Source organism: Bombina bombina, chromosome 3, assembly GCF_027579735.1.
Source record: "Bombina bombina isolate aBomBom1 chromosome 3, aBomBom1.pri, whole genome shotgun sequence".
NCBI classification, from domain to species: Eukaryota; Metazoa; Chordata; class Amphibia; order Anura; family Bombinatoridae; genus Bombina; species Bombina bombina.
In genome coordinates, this window is record NC_069501.1 from 306849972 (window position 1) to 306865952 (window position 15981).

At 36.1% G+C, this 15981-nt stretch overlaps 1 protein-coding gene across 2 annotated transcripts in view; it reads right to left on the reverse strand.

Moving 5' to 3' along the window:
• Nucleotides 1–15981, reverse strand: part of BCLAF3 (BCLAF1 and THRAP3 family member 3) — a 333169-nt gene that overhangs the window by 73518 nt on the left and 243670 nt on the right. For both annotated transcript variants that reach the window (XM_053706399.1, XM_053706400.1), the window contains exons 7-9: nucleotides 9963–10616; nucleotides 5610–5782; nucleotides 2215–2338 (exon numbers count right to left, since the gene is read on the reverse strand). In XM_053706399.1, coding sequence (XP_053562374.1) covers nucleotides 2215–2338; nucleotides 5610–5782; nucleotides 9963–10616 — 951 coding nt within the window. The remainder of the gene's footprint in view (nucleotides 1–2214; nucleotides 2339–5609; nucleotides 5783–9962; nucleotides 10617–15981) is intronic.

The following is a 15981-nucleotide window of genomic DNA, read 5'->3' on the forward strand; positions in this document are numbered from 1 at the left end:
CAGCCTGTAAGGGATTATTAAGTGCAGATATGAGGGAGAATACAATTAAAACCATGTTTAGATGGTACTTGACCCCGATTAAAACATCCCACATGTCATCCAGTCACAATAGATTATGTTACAGGGGCTGCGGAGAAATAGGCTCATATTATCATATGTGGTGGGAGTGCAATACAATACAAAAAACATGGAATAACATATCAAACCTACTTAGCTCTGTTTTGGAGGAACACATCCAGTTGACCCCCGTTCTTTTTTTTTTACCTAATAATATGGTGAACTAGATAGCTTTGATGGAGATCAGTTTATTTTTTTTTTAATGTAACAAGTTTTTGTCTAAGTTTCAGTTTAAAGTTTTATAAAAATTTGTGTTCACAAGATATCGCACCGGGAGCTACCATGAAACTGTAGGAATGCGGAGTAAGCTCAATGCTTAGAGACTTGGGGGTCCGAGGACATTGGACATTACTATAGATCCTGCTCGTTAATGATGGTGAAACCCTTTAAAAAATGTAATGGTTGATAGAAGTATACCCTATCTAACCCAATCACTCCGCACAGAATGTTAAAGGGCCATAATACCCAAATGTTTAAACACTTGAAAGTGATGCAGCATAGCTGTAAAAAGCTGATTAGAAAATATCACCTGAACATCTCTATGTAAAAAAGAAAGCTATTTTACCTCAAAAGTTCCTCAGTAGCCACATCCCATTGTAAAGGATTTCTAAGCAGCATTTTAGTGTGTTTGTCCTGGGACATCTGAAGGGACTAGCATCGTGCACTCTCATATTATTTCACCAATCAGGTAAAGGAAGCTTACTATGAAATCTCATGAGAGTTAAGTCAAATCTCATGAGATCACAGTAAGAGTTCATGACCTCAGCACTGCTGATGCTGATTGGCTGCTGTTCATTTCTTCATTTTTTTTTTATTTTTTTACCTGCAGCTGGGAGCAGCTGAGTATAACTTTTTACACAGAACTTACTCTGCTGAGCTGAGGAAATTGTGAGGTAAAATATCTTCCTTTTTTACATAGAGATGCTCAGGTGATATTTTCCTGTCAGCTTTTTACAGTTATACTGCATCAGTTTCAAGTGATTTAGCATATGAGTATTATGTCCCTTTAAGTTTCTAGTACACAGGCTGCTTCACTGGTGGGAATATACTTACTGTATTCTTATTGTATTAATTTTCTTCAATAAAAAAGATTTAAACATAAATAATAAAATATCAAGTAGAGAAAAAAACAACTCTTCTATTAGAACAGCCCAAATTTGCACCTCAGAACACCACACAGAGATGGATGTGTGTGTGTGTGTGTGTATATATATATGTATGTGTGTGTGTGTGTGTGTGTGTGTGTGTGTAAGTGCTTATATATTTATGTATTTACATGTATTTAAAGACATATACATATATAAAAACAAATACATATGTACAAATATATAGACATATAAAGTAGTAATTTGCAGTTAAGTAGATGAAAACATATTTATGCAATATTCATATTTAATAAAGTTATTTACTGTATATAGTTCACATTCCAATTTTCTGGCATATAGCAGAATATGTTCTATTGTTCTATGTTTTTATAAATAAATCTTCCTATATATCTGCATATATCTATACCAATATATAATAATGTGTGTGTGTGTGTGTGTATGTATGTATGTATGTATGTATGTGTATATATATATATATATATATATATATATATATATATGCACACACACACACACACACACACTAAATAAATAAAACATTTAACCAAAATACCATCTGATATATATATATATATATAAATATGTATTTAAGAATAAACAGAACATATTCTGCTATGTGAAGAATATTGGAATGTGAAATATTCGGGTTAGTGCACTTGAGAATATGCAATCGGGTTTGCGAGCGAGTATGGTGTTCTAAGTTTGGCTTTTTACACGCGTCGTTTAAGCACGCAAGCAAAAACAATTTACTTTTAACTCATAATATAAGCGTAACCCGTCGCACGCAAAAAGCTTACTTCTAGCACAATTATAGCTTAAGTGGGAGCGTTAAATAGCGCTCCATTTATAATCTGGCCCTTTATGGTGATTTTACTTTGGGTTGAACGACTCTTATTAAAAACAAATGGAGATAAAGGGTTCACAAGGATTAATAAATGATTTCCCAATTTAATGTCAGGTTATCACGAGGGCTGTCAGTAATAAAGCTCACCTGTGAATCTCCGGATTTGTCTGTGTTGTAACTGTTTGTACATCTGGATCTAGATTTTTGCTTTCTGTTTGCATTTTGGAGAAGCGTTCATGAAGTGTGACATCAGTAGATGTAAAATAGTTTGCTATAAAAAAAAAATAAACTTGAGCTTGTCATAACAATGACCTGAAATTAGAATTTAAACAAATATACAAGCTAGCTCACTAACTCCATTTCATCACAGAATAAGAAAGGTTTCTCTTTTTTTCTCCTTAAAGGGACAGAAAAGTAAAAAATAACCTCAAATGGTTTGGATAAAGCATGGAATTTTAAAAGGAACATTCTACTTGAAAATAATTATTTTATAAAAAGATAAATAATCCCATTATTACCCATACCCTGGTTTTGCATAATTAATACTGTTATATTAATATACTTTTTACCTTTATGATTACCTGTATATAAGCGTCTTATTTCAGTGCTTTTTGCAATCTTGCATTTTGGCCTATCAGTGATGGTTCTTATATAACCATTATCATTCTCAACAGAAGTGAGCACAATGTTATCTATATGGCACATTTGAACTAGCACTATCTGGCTGTTGGGCAAGATTTAAAAAGCTAATTATAACCTCTAAGTTTGCCTTTTTCTAAGCCCCTTTTCTCAGTTTTTTTTAAGTATATTAATGTAACATTGTTGGTTAGGTGAAGCTGGGGATTGGGAAGTAAAGGCATTATCTATCTTTTTAAATAATAAAAAAAAATTAAGTTGACTGTCCCTTTAAACAACTTTCTAATTTACTTCCATTATTAATTTTGCAAAAATATCTTGTTATCCTTTGTTAAAGAATAATCCTAGGTGAACTCAGGAGTGTGCACATGTCTAGCCACCTGGCAGCAGTGTTTGCAACAATGTTTATACTAAAATTATACATAGTTGTAAACACTGTAGCCATGACTTCCTGCTCTCGTTACCCGTCTACAAGACTTCTCCAGATTGGCCCCTATTTTGCGGAATTCTCTGCCTCGCTCCACAAGACTCTCTCTTAGTTTTCAAACTTTCATGCGCTCCTTAAAGACCCTACTTTTCAGGGATGCATACAATACATACTAACATTTTTTATCTTAGTTCCTCTCCTCCTTTTCTCATCCGCTTGAACCCCCTTAGCATGTATTGTTAAGGTGAATCAAAAATCGTAACAAAATTGTTCACCAAAAATCTTATTTTATCAAAAACATAAAATGTGTATGTAAATTACATATCATTAAAGCTGACGTGGTGCCACTTGTTAAAAAGGGAAGCAGGGCTGATCCAGGAAGCTATAGACCAGTTAGTCTGTCATCAATAGTGGGGAAGATTATGAGGGATTATATTGATGAGTATTATTTGTGTAAACAAGATTATGAGTTAAAATCTGCATGGTTTTATGAGAAATAGATAATGTCAAACTAATCTAATTAGATTATACGAGGAACTAAGTAAATATATAGATAAAGGGGAATCAGTTGATGTGATATACTTGGACTTTGCAAAGACGTTTGATACAGTTCCACATGAGAAATTTAAAGGGACATTCCAGTCAAAATATAAATGCACATAGATTTATTGCATCTTTGAATAGAAACATATTTACAATATACATGTATTGGCAAAAATGCTTCTTTTAAGAGTTATCACTGTTTCAGTGTTAACATTTTTCTCTGCACGTGCATGTGAAGCATAGCTAGATATTTTCACTGCACCCACATTTTAAATAATGCAGCTGCTTAGATCATCACTGGGGCTTGTATCATGTCAGCATTTAACAAATGGAGTCATCACCAGATAGTACAAGCACCTTAGGCTCTCAGAACAAGTGTTGTGTTTAAAATGCTGGTGCACGGTGCATACTTAAATACACTTTTGAAACAGCTATAGCTTTTATTAGAAGCATTTTTGCTAATTAATGTATATTACAAAATTGTTTCTGTTCAATACCAAAATGCACCCATGTGGTTTCCAATTTGGGCTGGAATATCCCTTTAAGCAACTTTCTAATTTAGTCCTATTATCAATTTTTATTTGTTCTCTTACAGCTTAGGAGCCAGCCCATTTTATGTTCAGCATCCTGAATAGTGCTTGCTTATTGGTGGCTACATTTAGCCACCAATAAGCAAAGGTAACCCAGATTCTGAACCAAAAATGGGCTGGCTCCTAAGCTTTACATTCCTGCTTTTAAAATAAAGATAGCAAGAGAACGAAGAAAAATTGATAATAGGACTAAATTAGAAAGTTGTTTAACATTGTATGCTCTATCTCAGTGTTTCCCACACCCAGTCCTCAGGACCCTTACTCAGGCCAGATATTCATTATATTTTAACAAGAGCACAGAGCTCACCCATCAGCTGTGCTCTAGTTAAGATATAATCAATATCTGGCCTGAGTAAGGGTCCTGAGGACTGGGTTTGGGAAACACTGCTATCTGAATCATGAAAGAAAAAAATTGGGTTTAGATTCCCTTTGACACTGGAAAATGCAAGGTTCTTTATTTTGGAAGTAAAAATAAGCAGGCAACCTATTATTTAAATGGGACTAGAATTAGCAAAACAGAGGAGGAAAGGGATTTGGGAGTAGTAATAGATAACAAGTTAAAGCAGGGCAGTGACCTCTAAGGCTAATAAGATACTAGCATGTACTGTATTAATAGAGGCATTGATGCAAGGGAGGAAAGCATGATTCTGTAACTATATAAATCCCTGGTAAGACCTCACCTTGAGTGTGGAGTGCAGTTCTGGGGACTGATCTCAGACTTAGACATTGCATTGCAGGCTTAGAAAACATTCAGAGAAGGGCCACAATGCTAATAAGGGTAATGGAGAGCTTAAAAGGATACTGAACCCATTTTTTTTCTTTCATGATTCAGATAGCGTATACAATTTTAAGTAACTTTCTAATTTACTCCTAATATCAACTCTTGGTATCTTTTTTTGAAAAAGCAGGATGTAAGCTTACGAGTCGGCCCATCTTTGGTTCAGCACCTGAGTAGCGCTTGCTGATTCGTGGCTTAATGTAGCTACCAATCAGCAAGTGCTATCCAGGGTGAACATGCGTGTTCCGTGGGTGTGTATGAAATTGACTTTAAAATCCCAACGTAATTATCTCACTGTTTATTCTTGCAACTTAAAATGTGGTGAGCTTTTATCAAATTACCCAAAACACACTAATTACTCTGAAAGAAAAACCTATGAATATGAAAATAACAGCAAATTTAAGGCACAGTGCACTGAAACCAATGTCAATGATAATATGAAATCATTTCAAAGTGGGACATGTGTCTCCTTCTGGAAGGGGATAGTCATTATATGGCAAATAGAGAATGGGTGGGAGTTTGAATTAACTGCACCTAGGGGTATATGAATGCACCACCATATTCTTACCTTTTACTTCATGTATAATGGTTATGATTTCCTGAGTAAACTCCTTTTTCGGAGGTGCAGCAGCATCTAGTGTTGAAGATTCTAGATGTTCAAACACGGGATGAAAATTCTCCTTTCTACCAATAGCTACCAAATCCTGAGACATTTGTCTGTCACTGGGATTATCTAAACACCTGCAAAATGGGTAATATAAAGTTATTTTCTACAAATAGACACAATTTTCCCACCTAAAATTAACAAAATGTTATCAGACATGCAAGAATGTGATCCATAAGATTGTGCTTCAAGATATCACACTGTGTTTAATACAGAAAACCAGGCTTTCTACCATGAATCATGCATTAGATCAAGTGCATTTCTTATAGAAACCCAAGCTAAATACATCACAAATCAAAATATCAGCACCTCTGTTTATGATTTTAAATGAGAAAATTGGTCGCATTAAAGGGAAACTAAAGTCAAATTAAACTTTCATGGGTCAGATAGAACATGCAATTTTATGAGTGTTTAGTTAACTTCTATAATCAAATTTACTCTTGGTCTCTTTTGTTAAAAAGCATACATAGATAGGTTGGGAGCAGCAGTGCACTACTGGCAGCTAGCTGGTCCCTGGTGGCTACACACATATGGCACTTGAAACTGGCTCACTGGATGTGCATTGCTACTCTTGAGTACAATTTATATGTTTAATCCCAAACTATACAAACATACACACACGCACACACACACGCACACATACACATACACATACATACACGCACACATATGCACACATATGCACACATACACAGGCACACACACAGGCACACATACACACACGCACACATACGCACACACACGCACACACGCACACAAGCACACACACATACACACACGCACATACACACACACGCAAGACAGCTATTTATCTAGCTATTCTGGATGTAAATGAGGGATAACTACATTAAAAAAAGAAGCTTTTTTTCGTGATTCCTCTTGACAAGTATATTTTTTATCACTGGGCTTCAAATAAGATACAAATTTATCATTGGGCCCCAGATAATATACAAGAAAAGGCAGTCAGCTGTCCAGGGGCACTATAAGACACAGGGATGCCTGCTTGGCCGGTCAACTAAAGGAATTTTGCAATCCCTTCCATCTGACTAATATCTGTGTAGATATGCTTAATACAGTCAGTTAAAGTCTACACTTGTAGATATATAGAAACTGCATATTTAAATATGTTTAAAATACGGTATCTATTGTGACACTGTAAATAGGGCATAAAGGGATGTGGTGCACTTAGCAATCTGTGTGCAAATGGGCTTGCGTTAATTCAACAGTGGACAAAAGTATCCTTACCTAATCCTGTGAGTTTGGTATCTGCTTATTGCTTCACATAACTAACTCCTTCTTAGGTAAAAATTCTCCCTTACCACTAAATCTAGCTAAGACCGTTCTATTGATTTCACCATAAAATCAGCTTATTTAAACCTCCAAATATACAAGAGCATCTGCCAATTCAAATGTGCTCTCTTACATTAATATTTAGCACCAGGGCCATCAGCTGAGTAGGTCCACTACTGTGTGTGTGTGTAATACCTATGAGTGTCCTCTTGACTTAAGAAGACTACAATAGTTATACAATTATTGAAGTATAAGCACCTGGGCTGTCTTATATGATGGTAGTGAGTGCACGACGGCTATGATACGTTATATATATATATATATATATATATATATATATATATATATACTCAAGGTTCAAAATTTCAAGTCCTAAGCTACTAGCCAAGAAAAAAATGTTACTCACAACTTCTAATCCCACTCACACCCACCACTTCACCCCCTCTTTGCATATGTTTAGCAATTGTGAAACATTTTGTAATATTGTTTTTATTTTATATCATAACAAATTAAATAATACAGTAATAAATTAACAAAAATAAGTTAATAGCAGTTAGAAATATCAACTAGAGGTTATGGGGAAGACAACAGCTGGATAGAAAAAGGAAGTTGTTGAACTGAGAGAAAGCAGAGAGTGCTTTTTGTTTTAAAATAATTATTATCTCTCCCTTCTTCCTCTTAACTACCTTTCTCATCTCCATCCTCTCTTCAATCTCTCTTTTTACCCTCTCCATTCTCTCTCAGACCATATCTTCTCTTTACACTATTTCTTTACTCTTCACTCTTCTTTACTCCATTGTCTCTTAACTCTTTCACTTTACCTCTCCAATCTCTCTCTCTATCTGCCCCGTTTACTCTCTGAGAAGTAACAGTCTAAGCACTAATGGGTTCCCTACAGCCCTAGAGGAATAACATATCCTTGCACTTTCATGGATATATAATATCCCTTTAGATAATAGTTTTAGTACATAGTCCAAAAAAACCTCCCAGAAATATCCACACTAACTGGACTTGTATGTATAAAATTATAATGTATTATAAAGATAATGTAACCATTATAATAAATATTTTTTTAATATATACAAATCCAGTGAGTGCTGATATTTCTGGGACTATTTAATTTGTTCCACTAGTCCACAATGAATAAGAAATTGCAGTGGACGAGTATAAAAGTAGAATTTTCATTTTTTGTTTTCTGGTGGTTCAGACATCTAGTGATGAGGAAACTGCTACCAAACAATAATAATAAAATAATGATTGTCAAATAAACATTATTTAAGAAGCCACCATGAACAGAGGATGATATATTCAATTTGCAATAACCAATGAGCTTAAATATTGAAGAAAGAAAAACAGATACAAAACTAAAAAACACAAAAAAAAAAAAAAAACACTGGGGAAACACAAGAGGTAAATAAAATATTATAAATAAAACCCCCATAAAGGTGTTTTATTAAATAGTAATAAACGAATTCTGCTCAGTAACACAACAAAGATGTAAATTTATGTATGTGAATATTTTCTTACCTTATCTCTTCTCGTGCTCTTTCAATATTTAAAGAGATTCCAATTCTATTGACGTAGAAAAGTTACAGAGCAACCCAATCCTCACCAACTATCTTAAAATTTGTGTTCATCCCTACTCATTCAGCAGTTGCAGAGAAGATTACAAAAACATTTTAGATAGAGAAATATTTTTAAAAAGATTAAAAAAAAGTGAGGTGAGAATAATTTCATGCGACTTTCCGTAAATAAAAAAAAAAAAGTTGTTTTTTTAAAAACTTTTTGCCTCGAGGAAATTTTAATTTTGATAAAGGTCGAGGGCAAATCAAAACATTATGTACTAGCTTATACTAATCGAAGAGGAATTTGTGATTACGTTGAAACTTCTTTTTGTTTTGTGCATATAATAATCTTATAACAAATTGCTTGAACTTAGTGATACAGAGGTTCCTTTGTTCCATTTTAAGTTTAGTACTACCTGGTTCAGGGTTATAATGCATTTTTGACTGTAATTCAATGCTTCTCATATTCCTGTTTTTTTATTGCAATTGTTAGGTGACATGGAGATCCAGAAATATATGTCATAAGTTTGAAAACAGCTCACATACTAACATAGATTATACTTATTCAAAATGGTATTGTATATTGCACCTGATTTAAGTGGAGTTCGTTTGGTCAATAAGTATGGCAAAATCAAGATATTTTTTTGAATGAAAGCTTGCATTGAGCAAAAGAAAAACAAAACACACAACGTTCAAGGAGTTATCTTAGTATTCAAATTAGTCATATTTTCCAAATGAATTACGGTTGTTTTTGATTGACAAATAGGCAACTTTCTTCTAGGAAGGATTTTCACATGGAAAATTGTATATTTTTCTTTATTTCTCGCACAGAAAAAGACGTTAATCCAGTCAATTAATTCTACTTGTTATTTTCCAATGATTAATTGGAGTGTGAAGTCACTGTATACTTAAAGCTGTTTTCTTGCAAATGTAATAGTCTGTCAATGTGAAAAAATATTGGGCTTGGAAGAACATTGTTCACGTGATTTGCAGACTGTCATACTTGATGGGAGCGCGACCTCTTAAGTACATTTGGATATAATTCTATTTTCTGTCTTCTCTGGCATTAGAAGTATTTAAAATTAGTTAAATTGACAAATTGCTTCAATTTTTTCCATCATCAATTTTCTCTTCAGTTTGTACGTGCATGATCTTCTTACTGTGATTTTCAATTGAAAATGTTATGCCAATTATCTTTTTGCTAGACTGATGTCATAATCCACTAAAATTGAGCATCAACTCACTTGGCTATATTATGGATAGTTCAATGCCAAGGAAAAAAAATCTCTCTCATCTCAGGTGACAAAATGAAAGAAGCATGAACTCTTAATTTTGCTAATCTCAGCCTCACAAATACCTAAAAACATATTTTTTCAAATAAAAGATTAATTAAAAATAATACCTATACTTATCCATTGATTTCTTCATATCCAAAGTAACCATGATAGTTTCGTTTTCAGTGTTGCTCTGAGATGTAGATTTTGAATCTGAAGATTTTTCTCTGAGGTTATCATCAAGAGCAGCTGTTTCCTTTCCTGGTTTGTTTTCTTTTCTCTCTGTTTCTTTTGGCTTATCCCGGCGTCTGGTATCAGACTCATTTTTACAAGAATCTCTTTGTGCACCATGGGACTCTTTTGAGCTGCACAAAGGTTCCAGTAGACGATCAGAACTACATTTTTCCTGTCCTCTGCTATGGGAATCTGTTTTTTTGCTATGTGGAGACCTTTTAGTGTGGTTATGTTTTTGGTATTCTTGCCTACTGTGTTTTAGAGCATCCTCTCCTGAAAAAGCTTTATCTGCTTCAACAAAGGCAGGAGATTTATGACTATAGTCATATTCTATTTTTGTAAATTCTCCAGAGTCTGTTCGATGTACAATGGTACTTGGTTCTCTCTGATCCATATCTTTTGGCCATTCCTTGCCATGATGTGATCGAAATGTATGCTCGTCCCTCCAATGGGAATGTCTTGGTGGCTGTTTAAAGTCAAGTCTCTCTGTATCTCTAATTCTTTTAGGAGGTGGCCCATGTTCTCGAAAATCTCGCCCTTCGGGATACCTGTTTTGGCATAAATGAGTTTACATTTTCAATTATGAGGAAAACAATTTGATTTTTTTTTTACGATTCACACAGTTATTTTCATAAGTATTTATTTATTTATTTTTAAAAAAGGGTATTCACGGACATTTAACACTAAATACATTTGAAATAGAATGATTTACCTGAGAAAAATATGCTGGTTTGCGTTTTCAAATTACATTAGCTGTTAATATATTGAAAAAAAAAGTGTAAAGTTTTATTGTCCATTAAGTAATGGGCATTACCATGTTCTAACCTAGGTTTCCTTCTCTGCTGAGGGCAAATAGGGACAGTTATAAACAAGGCACTAGAGTGTGCAACCAATGACTGTGTGGAATATAGCCATGTTAAAGGAACATAAAACAGGTTGAGATCTGTGCATATCCTAAAAGGGCTAATTAAAGAGCCATAATACCCAAATGTTTAAATACTTTAAAGTGCTGCAGCATAACTGTAAAAAGCTGACTAGAAAATATCACCTGAACATCTCTATGTAAACGAGAAAGATATTTTACCTCAAAAGTTCCTCAGTAGCCACCTCCCATTGTAAAGGATTTCTAAGCAGCATTTTAGTGTGTCTGTCATGGGACAGCTGAAAGGATGAGCCTCGTGAACTCTCATATTATTTCACCAATCAGGTAAAGGAAGCTTACTATGAAATCTCATGAGAGTTAAGTCAAATCTCATGAGATCACAGTAAGAGTTCATGACCTCAGCACTGCTGATGCTGATTGGCTGCTGTTCATTTCTTCATTTTTTTTTTATTTTTACCTGCAGCTGGGAGCAGGTGAAGTATAACTTTTTACACAGAACTTACTCTGCTGAGCTGAGGAGATTGTGAGGTAAAATATCTTCCTTTTTTACATAGAGATGCTCAGGTGATATTTTCCTGTCAGCTTTATATAATTATACTGCATTAGTTTCAAGTGATTTAGCATATGAGTATTATGTCCCTTTAATTAAAAATTGTTTGCATAAAAAAATTGTTTAAAAATTGCTGGCAAGTATGTTAAAATAATTTTCAAAAATAAGCAAAATGAATTACATAGCTAAGCTGCCTGAAGAAGCCAACTCCACCCCCTTATCAGTGTTTAGACACAGGCATTGTATTTTAATTGAGTTCACAGCTTCTAGGCATTCTACAGCAGATAACCCCTATGCACTTTTGCATTCTACCAAAACAACCATAGATATAGATACAGCCATAGAAAGAAATTTGCGGGGGGAGTTAGAGCTTTACAATTCAGAAGTTAAAAAGAAAGGGTTAATGGCGAGGCACTGCAGTATAAATTTGCAGCTAAAGTAATTAAAGTACATACTATATTTTGTCTCTATCTCAACTTGTTTTATGTCCCTTTAAGTTTGGAGTTTGGAGGCGGAGTTTGCCAGCAACCTGCAGCACCACTGTGAAGCTCTGTGCAGATCTTGATCTTTAAAAGTGTTTTTGTGCATATAACAGAGGTAATCTGCCTTAAAAAAAACTACCTGGGTGCAAAATACATGAACACAGACAGTCCGGTGCTGATTTGGGACATTTTTGAGAGGGTTCATGATACACCAGAAACAGAGAACCAGCAAATTTCTAGGAAAGTCCAGGGCTGCGGCCTAATCCGGGACTCCAGGCCCTAAGAAAGCCAACGAAAGTGTCAGCAACCCCACCAGGGGTGGATGAGAAGCAGAGCCAAGCATCATAAAGACAGCAAAGGTGAGATTTTGGGTACTTTCTGACTAATAAGAACTATAAATACCCCAGAGGCCCTATCTCACGACGAAGCAACAAAAGATCAATCATACACCCTAGACCAACAGACATAGACTCTGTGACACGTGGCAACTGAAACACCACTGGGTTGGTACTAATCTGTAAGTTACAGGACCAGCATCACACATTTGCAGGAAGACTAGTAGAAGGAAAAACCGCTATCTTTCTTCACTACCCTTGCTGTAGGACAGTGCTCTCACTAAAACGGTGCTGGCTGCAACTAGTGTACCGGGTCACAGATATTTTATAGCCCACTAGGAACTTGGACTGGCATGTTGTGAAATAAAATTTAAAACCTCCTCAAACTCACGTTGTGGATCCGTAGCACCAAGGGATATAACAACCACTAGCCCCCTATAGGGCCTCACCCACCGGTTCTGCTACGGCCCACAGTTTTGGGAACCAAAATTCAGCAGCAACAACTTAATTATATTAAGGCACTACTCTCCCCCCCCTTTTCCTGCCATCCTCAGTGGTGGTGGGTCATATCCTGAGTCCCGTTCTCCATTATCGTCCTGTGAGGACACTGACCCTGGGAAGCAGAGCTAGAACTGAAACATTGCACACTTGAATAAATAAATGCAAACAACACCCAGAAATATGCGTGCCTTCTAAACTTCAGACGCATACTGTGCAAGTGCTACATTAGTGACTTTCAGACTCCAGAGTTTCCCCTGGAGGCTAGACAACCTGTGTCCCACAGAAAAGATATCATGTATCGATCTCAGGGGGATAATCTGCTAGAACATACCACTCATAATGCAACAGAGTGACCCTGTGTAATACTCCAGTCACTCTGGACCATATATTTTATATATATATATATATATATATATATATATATATATATATATACTTAGAATCTGTGGTGCAGGCCTCTCTGCCAGTATATAAGATCTCCAGTGGTTCCCCATCCTGTACAAGGCTGTTCTTCTTCCCGACAATATCTACCATTCAATCCATTAGGATACCCACCGGAGACCGTCTGTGAATACCTACATATCTCCCAACATGTCTGTCAGAAAATACGCTAAGGATAAACAAAGCAAGACTTCATCCTTGAACATCTATTTTAAATCATCTAAACCATTGAAACAGACTGATCAACCAAATATGGAAGTGGAAGAAGAAATGGATTCAGACTCAGAAACCACAATATCAGTCACAGACCAGACTCCTGTGACTAAAGCAGACCTAAAATCCCTAGTTTCAAAACAATATATCTCTACCAGCTTCGACAAGTTATGGGACAAAATCGACTCCATGCACACGGCAGTCACTACCAGCCTGACAGAAATCAGATCAGATATAGCTGAACTGGGAGGCAGAATAGATACACTCGAAGAGCACACAGAAGCAATCACTGAGGACATAGCTGGAGTTTCGCAAACTGTATCCTCACATCAACACAAGTTCACAGAGATGCAAGATAAACTAGAGGACATGGAGAACAGGAGCAAAAGAAGTAATCTAAGATTAAAAGGTATACCGGAGACAGTAGCCGGTAAAGACCTGCCCACCTACCTGCAAGAGTTCAGAAGCATAACAGGAAACAAAGGAGATATGGAATTCACCATGGAAAGGGCCCACAGGGCCCTGAAAGCAAAACCCAGGGGGAGACTCTACCACGCAATGTAATAGTGAAAATGCTACTTTTCCAGGATAAGGAAATTATACTCTCGGCATCCAGAAATATCCCCACCTTCAAATTCCAAGGGTCGATTGTTCAATTTTACCAAGACCATTACCATTTACCATTAGGACTTTACAAAGACAGAACTCACTGAGCCCTCTCACACAATTATTGAGAAAACAACAGATTCAATACTAGTGGGGGTTCCCCTTTGCTCTTTATATCCTAAACGACAACCTGACCATAACCATTAAGGAGGCGACTGACATTCCGGATCTGTGTCAAAGATTCGGACTAGAGACACCAAAAATGCCTGATTCGCCGGTTTCAGTATTGCAACTGGAACCTCAAGCACAGCTGAAATCAAGCACTCTACCCAAATGGAAAACAACAGGCAAAAGACATCCCAAAATTAAATGAAATACAGATTTATGTCCCAGAAATCTTCTAGAGGTGAGGAGATGACAGAAGGCCCAAAGATGCTTGGAGGGCCTAACCATCTCGAACAGAGTATCCTTTTTTCAGATTCTCCACTGAGCTGTACTGGAGAGTTGTTAGCTATAAGACTTTCTACAGTTGTAATGTTTACTGAACATTTGCATTGTGGGACTCCCTTTTTGGGCTACCAGATTATTGATGATGATATATGCAGGTTCATGGGCAACCCATAGGTAGGATGGGTGTCCACTGCAGACAATATATGCCTATAGAGGGGGTTTTGCCTGTTATTGTTCATTTCTGATATATAGCACTTGCACATTTATTTTAATATTTCAATGTTATCTGTTCTATTACTTAACCCTCTTGCGAGGGAATTACTATGTTTTTTTATGGTTAGTTTGTTACTTTGTTACTATACCACACAACCAAACATATTCTCTGCTTGGACCCACAAGTCACTGATACATGCCATGTGTTCCCCACAGACCCTATATGGGATTGGTTAGCAGATGCTTCCCGCCAGAAAGATACCCTGTGTAATAGCATTATAAAGATACTTTTTAGCTGCTCTATAGCTCCAAAAAATACTTACCCTGATGGCCCCAAAAATTAAACTGATTTCTCACAATGTAAGAGGTCTGAACACGGATGTTAAAAGACGAGTGGCTATGAACCAATATATAAATATTAAGGCTAACATCCTTTTCTTACAGGAGACCCATTTTCTTAGACATCAAGTTACTAAATACTGGTCCAGACACTTTCAACAACATTTTCATGCAACTGCCTCTACTAAAAAAAAGGGGAGTATCCATTTTAATCCATTCGGTCCTTAACGTTATACATGAATCCACAATCATAGATGAGGAAGGGAGATATCGAATAGTTAAAGGTCAAATTGACAACACCAATATAGTGCTTTGTAATATATACCCACCCAACGAAAAACAAGCAGAATTCTTTTCCCAGATATCTTATCTCCTGACTTAATGGTCTCAGAATAGGATCATTATGGCTGGGGATTTTAACATTGACCTGTCTCCAATCACAGCACCCAATCGGGAGGCTTTATATCACAAGAAACAACAACATAACCGTGATGTTAAATATATACACGAGAACACCTTACATCCCACACTCTTATAGACAATTGGCAGGCCTTATACGGTACCACAACTGACACCACCTATTACTCTGCCGCCCATAAAATCTACACAAGGATTGATTATATTTATGCCAGCCAAGTTTTTCATCCAGGCTTGCTATCCTCTGAGATCCATACCTGTGTGTGGACCGACCACTACATAGTATCTTTACTATTAGATGGGGTAAAAGATACCAAACGAGAAAAATCATGGACTTACGACCCACAATATTTCAAACAACCCTTAGCCCAGGAACACATCCTAAAACATCTTAGAGAATATTGGGACATACATGTAAACACCCCTTCCAACCCCCTCTACACGTGGGCAGCTCATAAAGCATATTTGATGGGCTTACTAATT